Here is a 19,014-nt window from a genome sequence, read left to right on the forward strand (position 1 = left end):
CTTTATTCATTGAATACTTAAAACTATAATTATGACTATATAGATTATTAAAAAAGAGAGAGGGAAGTAGGGGTCCAAGACCTCTTCCTGTTATACAATTTGGGTGTGGAACAAGTAATTATCAAAAGAAGGCACCATGCCGGGAAGGCTATGTAGCGGTAAGGCAGTGAGGTGAGGCAGCTACTTATTTGAGAAATGCTTATTTTATTTACCTTATAAGCTGAGGCAACTTATTTTATTTGAGGAATACTCAGCTGATTCCTCTACATTTAGCATGGAACAAATTTGTGTCCAAGACCTCTTCCTGTTACTCAATTTGGCTGTGTGTAACCAAACTAGAAGTGCTCTACAAATCAAGGGACCCAGAATGTGGAATGACCTCCCGAATCATGTCAAAGGCTGTACCTCTCTCAACCAGTTTAAGAGTTAAACCAAGTACTGCCAAATTAACTCCATGTAACCTAACTTACCTAAATGTCAACCCATGTCTTGCTATTTTTTAAACAACGCTGTTCACCAACATGTGCAATTGCTGATTTATGCTATGTTAACCCCCTTTTTGTATTTTTTATTCCTTCTTTCAACACAATTTATACCTAATCCCGATTACTATTAAGTTTTAGTCTGTGTTTTTTTCCCCCACACCTTGCCCGAAATGCTATGAGTATTAGTGGCTTTAGGTATTGTATGTACTAGCTCTGCCTATAAATCCATCATTGTTTGTAAATCAACTGTATGTACTTTTCCTGAATAAAATGTATTTATTATTTATTTTTTAATCGGTAAGTATTAAAAGAAGGCACCAAGCTGGGAAGGCTATGTAGCACCATTGTGTGTAACAATAAACCAAATTTTTTTAACAAATAATGCACCTGTATGGGAAAACAAATCCTGTCAGCTGTAAAAATATTGATGCAGTTATTTAAATGAAAAATATAATGAAAGAAATATTACTGGTTTATTTTTATCCTATCTTTTTGTACTGTACAGTATATCCAAGGAAGTGAAAAATTGAGACATAATGCACAATTTAATGAATGATTAGCAGTTCAAAAGAAATATGACTTGTATTACATATCAACATGAGATCTTAATGATCCATGGTCAACATGATTTAATAAGGATAATACAGTACTGTATTTGTAATACAAACTATAATTTAAAATCTTTATTACTGATTTTTTTTATTAAGAAGATTAGGTATACACAGCAATGTGCTGCTACCCTAGTCTATATGGAATATTACACAGTGTAGATAAAAAACTAGCTATAAATTTATCTAATACTCCCATCTCACAGGATGGTTAGACATACTGTACATGGAATCAATTTAGAAAATACCAGCCTCAATACAAAAAACAAATCGACTCTGACTAAACAACTCTAAGCAATTTTCACAAGAGGTAAGCACTGAATCATGGAAACATTATATTATAATTACTCTTACCAGTTTCTACAAAACTCCTCTCAAACAATGTATTTTTAAACATGTTTAGGTATACACAGCAATGTGCTGCTTCCCTATTCTGTATAAAGGACCACACAGTGTAGATCAAAAACCAGCTACAAGCTCACCCAACATCCTCACCTCACAGGATGGCCAGTCATACATGGAATTAGGAGAGAACAAAATACTTAATGCTGATCTATTAGCCTCCACTGGCAAAATCTGGGTGCAGCACAAGAATATCTTCCAATATTCCTGAGTATATGAAGTAATTACAGAGCTCAAAATACCTCATACCATTTGGTATGAAGTCACTGATAACAGGACAATCACAGATATAGTGTTGGAGAGTATGTTCTCTCAAGTAGGACTGAAAACATGTTTTTTTTCCACCAAGAGTACTATAAACCCATGGAACCGCCTACCCGCTGAAGCCGTAAATGCCAAATTCCAGCTAAAAAATATCATTAAGACAATTGGCGGGCCCTTTAACAAGCCGCCGGCTTTCTGTCCTCTTCGAGGTCACTAGATAGTTAGTGGCCCTTGGGTGAATTCAGTAAATATATACAATAATTGTCAGCGCATCTTCCGAGCAGCAAGGACAGCTACACAGTATCTCTTAGAATTACGTAGGTAAACAACAAATGTAACATATTTGTTTACTACAATGTCGGTGCTGGCTGTAGAAGTTGAAAAAACATTGTTTTACTTCGAAATATACTAATTTTATAAGAAAATTCGACATAAATAGGAGGCAGTAGAGCTCCGATAAGCCAGCGCTAAATCTTTAATATGAAGAATGTTGCTGCTCTCTGATTGGCCAAACGAAACACAGTAGTGACCTCTATCGGCACGCAGGTGAACCAACAATTTTCTTCCTAAGTATACCTTATTGAATCGCACCTAAGCATCTTCTTAGGGCGCACTTAGGAACCTTCGTAGCAAACCCACTTACGAAGAAATACACAGAGCTTCCTGAATCTAGGTCCTGGTAACGCCAAATCAAGTCGACGATCCAAGCGTCGACTTGGGTTAGGTTAGGTTAGGTCAACCTAACCTATCATATTTATTCATTACTAACGTATTGCCAGGAAGCTTAGTGAAGCTTGTGTAGCTTGTGGTAGCTTGCGGTAATTAGACGAACCCGCCATCGGCCGTCGTCGTTTTATACAGAATAATACTCGTAGGTACCTTACCTTTACTGAGTACTCTTGCTGGCATATGGAAGTCAGTGAGGAAGGTGGGAGGAGGAGAGGTGTTAAGTGTTTGGAAAGGGAGTCCCCTTCCATTATAACAGCAGCGATGACATTTCTGGGGTACTCTCTGACGTTTTGAAGGCATACCACTAGGACCTGGTTGTGGTTCACTGCTTGCTCATCTTACTAAGAATCTGTCTATATACACTTGTTTTCCCTACGTTTTAACACTTGTCTGTAGTGAGACATCACATTGTCTCACTATAAATGATCTCTTGTTTTTCCTCTATCGTCATCCTCACAACTATTTTCTTAGGTTGAACTTTACCACTGACTTTCTTGGAACCCACGGCATGATGTATAATATGAACTTTTATGTTCAGAAACCAAAAAAGCACAATAACAATGAAATTCATTACAAATAATTCAAGCGCAGTTGTCACTGGGCAGGAGACACTGGTAAACAGGTCCATCTAATTACCACAAGCTACACAAGCTTCAGAAAGCTTCCTGGCAATACGTTAGTAATGAATAAATATGATATGTTAGGTTAGGCTGACCTAACCTAACCTAACCTAACCTAACTTAACCAAACCTAACCAAACCGGTCCGTCTAATTACCACAAGCTACCACAAACTACACAAACTTCAGAAAGCTTCCTGGCAATACGTTAGTAATGAATAAATATGATATATTTACTCATTATAATGTTGGTGCTGAATGTACAACACGAAAAAACATAATTTTAATCTGAAAAAGTATCTTTTTATAAAGAAATTAGACGAAAATAAAAAGCTGGTGATGCCAAATCAAGTCAACGATTCAAGCTTCGGTTAGGTTAGGTTAGGTTTGGTTAAGTTAGGTTAGGATAGGTTAGGTTAGGTTAGGTTAGGTCAGCCTAACTTAATATATCATATTTATTCATTACTAACGTATTGCCAGGAAGCTTTCTGAAGTTTGTGTAGTTTGTGGTAGCTTGTGGTAATTAGACGGACCCAACCAAACCTAACCTAACCTAACCGACGCTTGGATCGTCGACTTTATTTGGTGTCACCAGCTCTTTATTTTCGTCTAATTTCTTAATAAAAATATACTTTTTCAGATTAAAATTATGTTTTCTCGTGTTGTACATTCAGCACCAACATTATAATGAGTAAATATATCATATTATTCATTACTAACATAAGCTTTCTGAAGCTTGTGTAGCTTGTGGTAATTAGACGGACCGCTGGTAAACTGAAGCGTGCCATGTGCTTGGGCGTCCTTGATACGTGTATCAACAAACTCGAGCACCGAGGCAAACTTCGAGTACCGAGTCAAATTTTTCAAAGAAATTGAACTCGAGAACTGAAAAATTTGAAAACCGAGGTTCTGCTGTATAAGCAATGCTGTGGTTGTAGGTTCGCGCCCACCTATTGCCTTAGTGGATTTTCTCATTAATACAGTATTGGTGTTTGGGGTTTGACTCGGCACCAACCTAAGTTGCAGCGTCTGCGGTGTCGCAAAGGCACACATCCTCCACTTTAGTACAAGGGAGGAAAGGGATTTTCAGAGCCACAAAGCATGTGGGCTTAGTTGTTCACAACATAAGCCTTGAAGGGTTGAAGAACAAATCCACAAGGGCCGTGATGAGGATTCGAACCTACGTCCAAGAGCATCCCAGACTCTGCCTTAATCGACTGAGCTACGCAGGCAGCGTAGCTCAGGATTAAGGCGGCGTCTGGGATGCTCTCGGACGTAGGTTCGAATCCTCGTCACGGCTCTTATGGATTTGTTCATTGATACATCATGCTATTGTGATTTCTGTGTGTAAGGGTTGAAGAAAATTTGGACAATAACATAATTACAAGTTAACACCTTCACCTATGTCCAAAGAAGTAAGTAATTATCAAAAGATATATCCAAAGAAGTGTGTTGCCCCGAGTACCTGCAACTTTCTGGGCAGACTGAACTTTCAAATGAAGGAAAAATGGGGAATTACTGGTCTCCATGCATGTCAAACCCACAGGTGGAGCTGTTATTTTAAGCTAGAAGAGGAGATATGTAAGCCACACTTAACTGTTCTTCACTCATAGGAGCACTTGAGCTCCCCTTACCATGGCAAGGCACCGACCATGAGTGCTCAAGTTACCATAAAAGAAATACAATCAACTACAGTGCTGCAAAAATAATTTTAGCGTTCTCTTAAATTCCTAAGGAAAATTAAATTCATATATTAATTTCATTTTAATTATATCGTCAAATAGACTTTCAATCATCAAGAACAAAGTAACACATTTTGAAATTCCAATATACAATGCCAAGCACAGAATACTGCAGTAAATATAAATTTTATATAATTTATATTACTTCAGCTCATTGATTTATTGCCAGATTAAACATATTCTTACATAGCATGGCCTTGTCTTCCTAAAAACTTCTTTTGAGTGCAGTGCATTGCATTTGGAGAAAAGGCATTTATAGGACTCATTAACTTACATTTCTCAATAATATGAAAGCTCTCATGACACTAAGCTATGAGATGAACCTTTGATGACCCATTACAGAAGGTCAGTATAGCTGTTCTATGAATGACAGTACCCAAAATACAATTACATATGAAGCAACTGTGATTTACTAGCCACCTGCAGGCAAAATAAAATGCAATCCTAAACATGACCAAAATTACTTCTATTTTGCTATTCAAATTGCACAACTCATCACATGTCTTCTATTCCCAAACACAGTCAGATATGTCTTAGGTAATGCTCTTGGGCCTTCATGCCACTTATCAGATCTCAAGATTAACTGTGTTTATTACCGAGTAAGTCTTGTGAATTATTTGAAAACAAAATGTTTGCATATGTGAACTAGATTCTGCAGAACTGCACTAGTCAACAGCTTACTATATACATTAGTACACTACAATACTGTTCACCACATAAATTTTGAGGAACTACATCAATGAATCACAGATTGTTTTGTTGATAGAGCAAACTACCATATTAACATTACCACCAATAGATGAATTACAAGCAATTGGCCCCCCTCCCTCTCAGTATTCCAAACTAAGACTTAGATTTATTGTGTTATATTTGTCAAAAATATTCTTTTGTTATGTCATGCACAAGGACAATACCTTTCACCACAAACATTTGCCATTTGACCACAAGGATAGTTTCCAAAGTTCAAGTGATTAGCTTTGGAGTTAACTACTGTATATGATGTGATCTGACAGTTCTATGTTCAAGTAGACAATATCTTGGTAATCTAGAATAAATAATTTTTACAATGATGCATTTATATTGAAGCATAATTTATACAATATGATATCATACATAACAAGAAGACCACTGAAGTTGGTCGTGGACAATTGAGAAACTCTCATAACAATTGCTTTACTGTAATACCAAAATGTAAAATTTTTACCAGGAAAAAACCAAAACATTCATTGGTAAAAATAGAGAAAATTTGGCTTGTGTTTGTATTTAGGCTTATATGCATATTTCGCTGAGCATGTCTGTGTTTGTGTGCTATTTATCAATATGTAAAAAGGTACCTTTAGACCTGTTTTTAATTAAATAAGAACAATTAAAATAAATGTAATTAAAAGTGGAATAAGAAAGCAGGTTTAAAATCAGGTATTAAATCTTGAATCTAAAATACACAAAACAGATGTGAATGATGCCATTTGTAATGTAAAACAGTCCTATACTGCTGTACCAAAATGCTATAGAATTATTCTGCTACAAATGATCTGTATGAATATTAAATACTCTATGCTAAATCAACTATATACATTAGCAATCTATATTTCTAACTTATTCACAATTACCACTTCTACCAGTTATACAAAAACATATGCATTGCCATCTGTGTGACTGGAGACAAAAATTTTTCCCATTTCAGGGATCCAAATTGTTTAATTCTCAGCATTTTGCTTGTAACTATGAAACACCATTTACTTCACTTAAATACCCATCCAAGTCCCTATACCTGTGCTGTTTACAATGAGCACATCATTTACCACCTTTGACTTTAGAAAATAAGGAATTCAGAAAACTAGATTGAAGGTGTCTTTACATAAAATGATTGCAGCGAGATAAAGGAGAGAATCAGTGTCCACTGATGGTAGCAGCTGCAAACACACGTTATGGAAGAAGCACATACCTATAGTCGTCTATATTTGAGTTCACGAAAGAAAGGTCAAGTTTTGTTAAAATATGGCATCATATTTGAAACAATAGATGCAATTAAGTAATTATCAAAAGAAGGCACCAAGATGGTAGATGCACTTATGGATACACAAGGTTCTTTAAACATGATTCAAATGGTAAAACTAACAGAGGATGACTTTAATAAATGCTTGAAAACAAAATCCTTGTAGCAAGGATATCACTCGGAAGAGAAGAACCTGGCAATAATGAGAATATAGACAATAAAGATCTAAATTATATTGTAGATTTTCTCACTTTTTAATTATGTTTTTACTCACAGGTATTAGAAGTTCTTTATTCTTCTAGTTCCTATTTTAGTACATGTCTCTACACAAAGAGCTCAAATACAAAATATAAATTGAGCATCATATTCAGGAGTCAATTTTGTGAAGTACATTTACCTGCAGGTATGTCTATAAAGAACTTAACAGGTAGGTGTACATATAGAAATTTTAATGCTTTACAGCAAATTCTCAAACTTCTTCAGCAAATTTATTTTTAATATCATGATAGTGAGAGATGCAAGAGCTACAAATATGGTCGAGGTTCAAGCAATGTATTCTATGGAAAAAGCATACATAAGTTAGGAAAGTTATCTGTTGTTTTAACATGTGAATCAGCATACAAGTTACAGGCACTGGTGATGGAATATGGAAGAGAATATCACTACAGTATTATTATATTACTAAAAAATTAAACAGGATCTTGAATTTAAGGATTAAGAACTTTATAGCTTTAGGCTGCTGGTATCAGATATATCTGAGAAACTGCTTTAAGCAATATGAGAGAAAACAAGAAATAATAAAAGGATGAGAGGGAAGTGAATACATTATACCAGTAGTATATCAACTACAAAAAAACTGGATCCGAGAAGGTAACTCTGCACATGTTCTGTACAAGAGTGGGAGACACTGCAATGGATGGGGTAAAAGGGTAAACGTTTTCTTTGGTGTCATTATTTAATAAAAACTTGTTTAAAATGGACAGTAATTTTTATGCGATATATAATGCAATAAAAAATGGTACGATATGTGCAGAATACTGAAGCCCACTTACTAAAGTAATTTGGGGCCCTCCAAGTGTATGCATTTTAGGATAATTAGCGAATTGGAGATAAATCTTGAGGTAGTCAGGGGACGAGTTAATGAACATGGGAATATTTACGCCAAAAAGTAGCTTTCAAGTATAAATAATTAAAGTAAGAGTTTTAAAAGGTTGTCCAACAAAGATAATGGCAGCCTTTCAAGAGAGTGTACATGTGTTATATGTAATCCCATGTACATTGTTGAATCAGTAGTGGATATGAAGCGGCAAGAACAGTGAAGTGCATGTGAGCAGGTTATAAGCTAACCACAGTACATCAAAGTAAATAGAAACTGACACTACAACTATTACATATACACTAACACAGGCAATGATTCAAAATACAGCTGTATTTGATTTCATTTTATTAAATGTGCTGTAGCTACTTACTGCATCAATTTAATAAGGCATGGAAACTCTGGTTAATTATAATCATTTCAACCTCTTATGTTATGAGCTCAGATGTAGATAATGAAAATATAAGAAGTTAGGGATCACATATCTTAAATATATTTAAAGTTATATTAACAGCCTACCCAGAAAACACACAGCCAATTGTAAATTAATTGTATGCACAAACATGCAAGCAAAATAACATAAAAAGAAGGTACTATTTTATGTACTCACGAGTACACACACATAAATAGTACCTTATTTTTATGTTATTTTGATAATATACATTATATGTAAGTATGTATATGTATGGCCAAAGATTCATTTCAGTTAGTATAGGATGAAAGTACTGTATTATGTTAATTAAAGTTCAGTAACATGTGACCCTAAGTAAACAACTTACCTGTTCCTCAGTACAGTACAGTATATAGCTAAAATGTGTCTGGAATACCCTGTGTGCCACACTGATCAAGGCCCATCAGCAAATGTACCTAATTACATAAGTGTTGTTTACCAAATTCAGGTACAGTATAATTAATCCTCACCAGCACTACTGTAGCTCCTGTGTAATTAGTCCTCGCCCCAAATTTTATATTGGGGAAGACACTGGCTCCTACTTTCTCCCCTCACCCCCAAACAAATATGGAGTTAAGCAGTGTAATAATGAATATGTGAAATGTTGACTGCAAATATAAATAATAATTTTGGTTTCACTGTAAACTTACACCCAATTTTGTTTATTGACAAAAGCTTATAAATTGTGTGTACATTTGTAAAGGGGTCATGAAATCAGTACAAGAAGAACAAAAAATTCAGAACCAACCATTAAAAAAAAAAAATTGAAATAATGTGCCACAAAATTAATGATAGCAGTTATCATAACAAAGATAATGTAAACACCATTCTCCAATAAACAAATGGCTATTCATTTCTCCAAAAACTCTAGATAGCCTCCACTGATGATCAACCAGTTGTAAAAATCTCATTATTAGATAAAGATTTTTTTTTATTCCCTTTCCTTTCTTAGGTGTATTTATCAAATAATTAAATTTATCCAATATTTATTTACATTTGATTACACAGATTTTTGATTCGATGTGACAATTTCTGAAGGATAAAAAGTTTTTTTTACAGCTTCTTTTTACTCCATACGGATTAGGAAACTGGATAACCAAGTAAAAATTATTTGGGCAGGCAAGTCGTGTAGCAGTGATCAGAGCAGTCGGTGCACAAACAAAAGGTCCCGGAATCAATTTCCACAAAACACGAAGACATTTTGGCAAGTTTCCTTTCATCTGATGCCTCGCTTCACCTACCAGTAAATAGGTGCCTGGGGCCAGATTCACGAAACAGTTACGCAAGCACTTACGAACCTGCACATCTTTTCTCAATTTTTGGCCGCTTTGTTTACAATTATTAAACAGTTAATGAGCTTCGAAGCACCAGGAGGCTGTTTGTAACAATAACAACAGTTGATCGGCAAGTTTTCATGCTTGTAAACTGCTTAATAAATGTAACCAAAGCTGTCAAAGATTGAGGAAAGATGTACACGTTCATAAGTACAGTACTTGCGTAACTAGTTCGTGAACCTGGCCCCTGGGATTTAGGCACTTTGATAAGTCTAAGAGGATTCCTGTACTCCAGCAATGGTAAACCATTTACTAAGCATGAATTACTGTATGAAGAAACTTACAATAATCATTTAAAGTACAGTATTTTACTTTTCCTATTTGCATTTTCCTTAAAATATATTAATAATAGTGCTGTTCTAGACATTCTTTAAAACCAAAAATTAAGTATGGCAAGGTATGCTTCATTGATGTTCAGTTTCTCGTGTTATACACACTTCATGAATTATGGTACATTCTTGCTTTATGCACCTTCCAAATGTTTTGAAACTACTTCTGCATCCCCCCCAATGATAACTACTTCTGATAACCCCCACGAAGAAAATGAAATGATGATAAGACGTATTCTCATTTACATCATTGGTATACAAAACTGACTTTATTCAGTACAGAATATTTGCTAATAGAAAGAGATTAACGTAATAACGGGTATTCTAGCTTTGTTTATATAGTTCTACAAAGAGACAAATACATGGAGTAAACTTAAGTTGTATAGTGATAATAGGTTCAGTGTTCTTTAATGAAAGGTAAATTCCAGCTACTACACTATGGAAAAACGAAAATATCAAAATAAATACCACATGTTAAACACAGCCAAATCGAACTATTGAAAGAAAAAGCAATATAAAAGATGTGGAAGTAATTATGTCAAAAGATATTTATAAAAAATACAAATTAGTTGTTACGACTGTAAGAAAAATAGCAAGTTGGATAACAAGAACCTTTCAAACAAGAGATGTCATACTAGTGATGATACTTTTTATGATACTAGTGCTCTCTAGGGGTAGAATATTGTGGCAAACTAGCAGCCCCATTCAAAGTTGGAGAAAGTGCTGACCTGGAGAATAGGAAAAGGTTTGGCCAAATCCACTCAATAAAACATCTAAATTATTGGGATTACCTAAAAAATTTAAATCTGTATTCTTTAGAGTTTAGAGTGTTGGTGAGAAGAATACGTAATAATTTATAACTGGAAAACATTAGAGGGACTGGTTCTAAATCTGTACATGGAAATAAAACCATGAGACCCAGAGGCATGGCAGGATGTGTAAAATATCCCCATTGAAAAGCAGAGGTGCAATAGATATACAGAAAATTCTATCAACATCAATGACCCTAGACTTTTGAACACACTCCCTCTACACATAAGGGGCTTAACTAACTGACCTCTCACAGTGTTCAAGAAAGAGAGCTTGATAAATACCTTCAAAGGATACCTAATCAACCAGGTTGTGATTCGTATGTTAGGCTGTTAACACCTGTGTCCATCAGCCTGGTTGACCAGACAACCAACCAGGAAGCCTGGTCAGACACTGGGCCATAGGGAACATAGATTACTGGAACCATCAAGTATGAATAGGTATGTAATATTTTGAAATCCTTTCTGATTTTGGGAGATCTTCAATTTTGGCTTTATAGGCATAACATGCTATTTGTGGATTTTTTTCATGGTTTTGGCAATTCAGAGCTAGCAGGAGTACGTATACTTTTTTCAATTGATGAAAATATTTTAAACATATTATTTATTATTTAATAAATTAGTAAAATGAACAGTATTAAAAATATACATATAAACCTTTTTATTAGACACATTATAAAATTCCAGCTGCATCTCCTATCATGGAACCCAGTGAGAACTACATAACTTATTACTGCTGCAATATGGTCATTTGTTTATCTGCGTACAGTATCTTGCCCTATGTACATTCACATAACTTTCTCTCACACACACACACACCCTCCCCCACCACAAGCAGTGTTGGATTAAGTTGGGTTTCAGGGAGCTACAGCCCAGGGGTCTCTGCCAGTAGACCCAATATAATTTGCTGATCATAGGTTTAATTTTAAGGTGTAAACATATCTATCCATCAGAATCAAGTTATGCTCAGCTCTTTCTCGTCGCATTGTAGCATATAAAACGTTCCTTCTTTATTTGGTTTCCTGGTCCAGTTTCCAATATTGAATGATGATGACATTTCAAACTACACCCTGTGTTTCCATTTTGTTATCAATGTAAATAAACTACTGTACTATTGCTGCAACTACTGACTTCACATTGTAATAGTCTATGCCTGTCATCCTTAAGTGTCACTTTTTTGTATTCTTTTGTTATTTCCCCCCTCACACCTTTGTAAAAAAAAATTTGTCTATTTTATGATTTTGCCCGAAACACTTTGTGTAATAGTGGCTTCATAGATTGTGAAACTCCTGTCCCTACAATTTATACATTACTCCTTTGTTCTTTGTACACACATTCTTTTGAATAAAACTGTATTGTATTCATCAGCAGCATCCAGGTTTCACAAGATTTACTTGGATGACATCGAACCTGACTTTGTGCCAGAAATTCTTCACTTCAGGAACTTTGTTGAGCATTTGATAAATTCTGGCACAAGCACGATACACTACAAGCTTCTGATAGCGGCACCTTTGTAATAAACAATGGAGCAACTTCTTCATTCCCTTGTGTTGAAACAACACCTTCAATTATCCAACACACTCATCATTATCCAACACAACCCCTATAGGATTCAGATAACTGTGCTTTGCCAATCTAGAGAGATCCATAACATCCTATTCCATTCACTCAAACACCAAAACCTTATTTAAACCTTTAACTTTCTTCTTTTGCACACACCTGAGCATTCTGGCAGGCGACGCATTTTAGTGCTTGAGAAATGTTGAGAAGTTTCTTCAATTTGGAATAGTCATTAAATATGATTTAATCAAAATGTTCAGGGATACAGTATACTGTATATAGCTTGTAATAATATGAAATGGAGGTGTTGAAGCAAGAAAATACTGTTGGCGCAGATCAAAATTAAAAACAGCCACTCAAAATGAAAACCTTTCAGCCAGACCAAAATTGAACATTATGCAACCAAGCTTGTCTCTTGATCCAATGGTTCCAAAAATCCTGTGCATTTCTAAGAATGGTAAAGACCTTGTCTTCAGAGTTTATAATCAGGTCATACAAAACTGCTAGATTACTGCACTGACAAATACTGAGTTAACATAAAACACAAAGCGGGGGCAAAATTGTGGTATTTACCCAATTCTAAGCAACAAAGTTTTGTGCTAAAAGGTGCAAGTCACCTTTACCCAAACTGTAACCACCACCATTACCACTACCTAGACAACCATCACTGCAATTCTGCTGCTAGGTTGGTCAATGCTGAAGTTCAAGATTACAACAAGTACTGCAGTTGTATCAACCCTTGTTGCAGTTGGGGAGCTGGTCAGCTGAGCGGACAGCACACTGGACTTGTGATCCTGTGGTCCCAGGTTCAATCCCGGGCGCCGGAATGAAACAAGGGCAGAGTTTCTTTCACCCTATGCCCCTGTTACCTAGCAGTAAAATAGGTACCTGGGTGTTAGTCAGCTGTCACGGGCTGCTTCCTGGGGGTGGAGGCCTGGTCGAGGACTGGGCCGCGGGGACACTAAAAAGCCCCGAAATCATCTCGAGATAACCCTGTCTTCCGATAGTGTTGCTTTTGCACATTTTCAAAACCCTTTATAGAATCTAATACGGCAAAGCATTAAATCATTTACCAATAATAACTTTACTGTAATTGTGTAATTTTTATTTTCATAATTTAGAGAGTTGTCTCATATAGTAGATTTAGGAGGATATGTATAAATTCTTCTAAAGTACATGACAAACAACTGTAGTACATTACACTACTTGTATTGAGGGCAAGAGATTTAACAATTATAGAAAGTTATCCTCATTAGCACTTTTGCATTCTGCGGGAGCGAGCGCCGCACTACCCCAGGTGTGTCCAGGCATTCCACGGGAGTGTGCGGTAATTCTGAAAAGTGTACTGTATAGTCTTTTCAACTTTGTCACCTCAATTCTCGTCCTAGGTTTTTCAATTTGGTATCAATGTGTTTGCAATAGAATTCTCTACAGCACTAAATGCATATAAACTCCAAAAGCCCAGCTTACCACCCGCAGCAAACACAGAAATTGAGAGCGAGTTTCCTGGGAGCGCGCAAGAGCAATAAAATGTGTACGCTCTTTCACTTTGGTCACCTCAATTCTCGTCCTAGGTCTTTCATTTTGGTATCAATGTGTTCGCAATAGAATTCCCAACAGGAGTATATGCATATAATGTAAAAAAACGCAGCGTGCTCCACCCGCCGACGTGATGAACGCAGGCCACACACCATTATATGAGTGTTTGACAATCTTATACTATGATGACCAAACCACACATCAGAAAACGAAGAAACGACAACATTTTTGTCCGTCCTGGAGCATAATCAAGTATGATAATGACGATGAAAACATCTCCATTTCTCCATTTTCTGATGTGTGGTTTGGTCATCATATCTTCAGCCATGTTATTGTGACTCATCGTCTGCAATCTTATACTGGTACAACAACCAGGCAATCTTATACTGGTGATGACAAACTTTTATGCCTAATGATATTATAACGTGACAGTCTGGCAGTGCCGGTAAATATGTTTGAGAGTCATGAAAGACTATGACAATCAAGGTTTAAGGAAGATTGCAAACACTATTCGCAGCATAATATAGATCTTTTATATTAAGCGTACTTTTCAAGGGGAATATAATTCTGATGTGGGATCTGAAAGTGGTGGTTCACCTTGGAATGTAAAAGTACAGTGCCTTATGTGCAAAATTTACTGTGACTTAGAATTAGGGGCAGCTTACAACTGTGCAAATAAGGTAAAATTCCCCAGGACATTCTCATGGGGTAATAATGTATGTAATATACCTTTACTTAAAAATATTTTCCTTCTAACTGTACTGGTAAACCATCTTGGAAATACATTAATGATCTTAATATTTCATTTTATGGCACCTAAGATAGGGTCACTCAATAAAAACAATCAATAATAGCACCCAGAATGGAATGAAAATATTATTTAATTTAACAATAAATTACAACATTTAAGTAGCCACCAGAGAAATGTTCCAGGCAATAATAACTTGACAATATTTTTGTGTAAGTGGCAACCAGATAAAAGTATTTTATAATACTTTTTTAATTACTCTAGTTAACTTAGGGCTGCAGTTTTAAATATTTCTAGTTCACACCGAAAAGAGCTGTGAACTGTTTAGGTAATTACAATAATTACAACATAAAATAAAGCAATTATCTGAGGTCCTATACTTATGTTCTACCTAATTATAACCCTGCTCCAAGTAATTTATCTTAACACGAAGGGAAGTAAATAACTAAAATGTTCCACAATACATATATAAAACAAAATGCCTAATTCATGCTACTTAAGTAATATTTGAGATTTTTTATTTTTTATTTTTTCAAATTACCCACAAGAAATCTTGCATGCTTGGCTACGTTTAGTTATAAATAAATACGAAAACTTAAGTCTACCTTATGAAACTGCACAGCTACATCCTGCCTTACTATAACCTACATACATTGCAGTTTCTTTGGATTACGAGCCTTGATAAAATATTTACTCTAAGGCAATACTGATTTCATTTAGGTTTAGATTTACCTAAAATATACACAAAATAAAATTCTTAAGGCCTTCCAAATTATGGCCCCAAATTGTTAAGGAAAGTGTGAATGAGACTTGAGCAGCATCACAAACAATACATAGACCATTCCTAAAGGAAGATTATAGCAAGCCCTTCCACCAACACCCAAACTGCGCTTTGGTTTTCTTCATTCATTTTAGTACAGCATACTTAACATTTTTATGTTAAAAAGTGAAGTAATAGCTCTGCTACATATTGAACATTTGAAAAGGTACATCTTGGATGCCCTCGGAAATATTTGTGTTAATATATGAGGTTATTATGAAATGAACAAATCTAACGATGCAAGAACAATTACCAAATTCTTACATCAGGCATTATTTGCAACACATGCAGCTTCTACAATGACACTCCTAACACACTATAATTATAGCTTTGTTAGAATCATACTACTATAGAACTCTATAATTACAGTACTATTGTGTGGGAATCATTATAGAATATAGCTCCTAATACTAAATTTTCTGTACTGTGAGAATCATTATCACATTCAAAATGTCTACAGTGGTGATCAATATATTTGATAAAGACGAGGCACAGAAAGTATTGAAATTTTTTGGTTTGATATGGATATTATTATACAGTTAATGAGTAGATGCAACTCAAGCTTCTTTGGAAGAACAGTTTTCAGATAATAGACGAGCATGCACAATGAAGGCATCAGCACCTGCAAGGTCACTATGCGTTACATGAAAACAACAGACAATCTTGTCTGATAATTTTGAATTAACTTCACAAGAGACCAGTATTATTCTACCATACAGTACTGTATATCATTTCAGATTACAAAACTAAATTCACCCCAAAATGAAAAAGAAATATATACTAACTGAAAATATAAATGATGTGAATTATTAACAAAATTAGTGTCATTATATTGAATAATAATGTCCGAGCTAAGTGTACCACATAGAAAATGGCCATGAGGAAACTTTTTTTTTTTTGATGAGCTGTTAAAAGTTTTCATCTTTGGTGATCAGCACTACAAAAATAAATGCTTGACAGCCACAGAAATAGTACACTGGTCCTCTTATGAGCATTTTTGTCATATTATAGAAGTGATAAAAAAATAACATTGTACAATAACCATGTGCACAAGAGCTCTCAATATTTTAGGGGTTAAAACATGAACACCCTTATTTAGTTAAACTGTCAGTGTCGGTAATTACCATTAAGCCATGCACAAAGGATAGGACACGACTCTCGTACATTCAAATTATACAGCACAAGTACAATTCCTCTAAAAATATTTGCAGATTCCTACATGATCAGATTCCTGATCAAGCTACTTAAAACACAGACAAATATAAGGTTAGTGATATTATATAAATCCTCTACAAGTCAGATAGACCTTAAAGAAATCTCTACACATTATTTCTACAACCATCAGCAGTGCACAACCATTTCAACTTGTAGATGACTTAGTTATTACTACCTTTAAAATATTAACGTTCACTTACGCATATGCCGTCTCTCAAATGTTTACAACGTGGCAAACCACCCGGGACAAAAGGATAATTTAGCATGGTTCCTCAACCCCATGGAGTTGCTAGTTCATGACATGTCCCAGCAATAGTGCTCCCTGCCTAGTTGCACCTACACCTCTTGGGCTGGGAGTCGAAAGCTTTAACAGTATTCTACTACTGCCCCTATACTGTATTAACCAGTAATATGGACCAGCAAGGAAGATAGAAGCTAACATGAACTGCAGAACCATTAAGTCAGGAAGAGATTCAGTAAAAGCTGTCTTGATGTACAGTAGGAGAGAGAACATTACCAGATATATATGAATGATTTTATAAGAGTTCTGTAAGTGAAGGACATCATGTCTATAGCAAAACTATTTAAATATGATTCAAAACTATAATACAGTATAAATATATATAGAAAACTGCTCTAATTCAACATCATTATCATCATCAAATCTTGCCCCATTCATAGCATACAGACTTGATCGACTAATGTGCAATTTTTTATGGTAACAATATTCTTCAAATTATTATCAAATCAATTTGCCAAAGACATCCAACAAATGCAACATAAATTAACTCTCTTAGAAAAGAGAACACATTCAAATGTTTGGTTTGCTTTACAGACATGCACTCATTCACATTCACACATGTTGCATGATGAGAAAGATATTGATCAATGTTGAATTATTTATTATTTGACACAACCAAATTCTCATTCAATTTTTTGAGAACTACCGAGATTTGTGCAGCATCTCATCGGCTATCCTCACACAGCCTTTAAAAATGAGCTATCATGGTTTAAATAAAAAATAATTTATGCACATCACCTGACCCCCATTGTATATAGACTTTAGCCCAAAATTGATGTCAATAATGGCACATACAATGTCCCAGCACGGACATATAATCAGCTTGTCATAGCATATAGTCCATAGTCTTGATGAATTCGATAGCTGCACAAAACTGAGTCCACCAGTACTGGTCCTCTCCCTTGAGCCTCTTCTCAAAGAAGAGATTCACGTATTGCACCGTGGAGAGAAGTGCTGGCGGGTTGGCCTGTTATGAAAGTCAATTCAGTGCTCATGAAATTACACACACAAGACCACAATCTAAACAAGACAATCCTTCATTCAGTATCATTGAGGTGATGATATACATGATGCAATGAATACAAGTGCATATGTCATACTGTAACATACGAAGATACATAACTATACTCCAGAGTCCTCATTTCCTGGATTAATTTTGACCAAACCCTGCCTGCTGCATCCAAACCTCTGAATTATCAATAGACCTTAATGACTTTAGAAACTTTTGGTCAAAAGAATTAGATTTTTATTAGTTAAAACAGTAAAACTCATTTGGTTCAACATAAGTCTGGAATTCGACCTATATGTGTTGAACAAGATTTGTTATTGAATTACCTGGATTAGCTATTTGTATATCCAAATATACAAGTCAATTCTGCTTAACCAACTTTTGTAGCTAATGTGTGTAAAAAGAAAAAATTACTATAATAAAAGAGTATTTTCTCAAAGTTTATTTAGAAAAATTGCACAAATCTGTGTTCGGCTATTTTTGCTAATATTTTATTTATTATATACTGTATAGGCGATGTAGAGAGGAAATGCTCACTGCATCCATGGTTCCTGCCCGCCATCTGAGGAGCTGGAAGAGCTATACAACTTGTGACAAGTAGTCTTGTACCTTGCATGTAACCAATGTTGTAACCCTTTTTGTGTAGTAAAATTTTAAAATAAAGTTAGATATATATATACACACACACTCTAAAAGAATAGGGGTGGCAGGAGAAGAAAATGTCAAGTGTTCAGTGAGGATCTACAAGGTCTTCCCTGAGTACTCTTTATTTTCTTCTCCGAGGCTATGGGTTCCTACACTTGCACCAGAGGTGGTACCCCTTTTAGGTTTATATAAAATAAATAAAATATTATGAGCATAGCTCTCATCCTGTAACTACACTTAGGTAATTACACACAAACAGTACATTACCTCGGTGCACAAATACAGAAAGATTAAAAGATCATTAAAAGTCCTGC

The 19,014-nt window shown here is 35.2% G+C and overlaps 1 protein-coding gene across 4 annotated transcripts in view; it reads right to left on the bottom strand.

Annotated features, from left to right (window-relative positions):
* Positions 1-4,857: 4,857 nt before the first annotated feature.
* Gapvd1 (GTPase activating protein and VPS9 domains 1) overlaps positions 4,858-19,014 on the bottom strand; it is a 43,777-nt gene continuing 29,620 nt past the window's right edge. For all 4 annotated transcript variants that reach the window (XM_069331834.1, XM_045740041.2, XM_045740040.2 and 1 more), the window contains exon 21: positions 4,858-18,013. In XM_069331834.1, the coding sequence (XP_069187935.1) occupies positions 17,873-18,013 (141 nt within the window). In that variant the 3' untranslated portion in view covers positions 4,858-17,872. The remainder of the gene's footprint in view (positions 18,014-19,014) is intronic.

The sequence above is a fragment of the Procambarus clarkii genome, chromosome 26 (assembly GCF_040958095.1).
Source record: "Procambarus clarkii isolate CNS0578487 chromosome 26, FALCON_Pclarkii_2.0, whole genome shotgun sequence".
Taxonomy (NCBI): domain Eukaryota; kingdom Metazoa; phylum Arthropoda; class Malacostraca; order Decapoda; family Cambaridae; genus Procambarus; species Procambarus clarkii.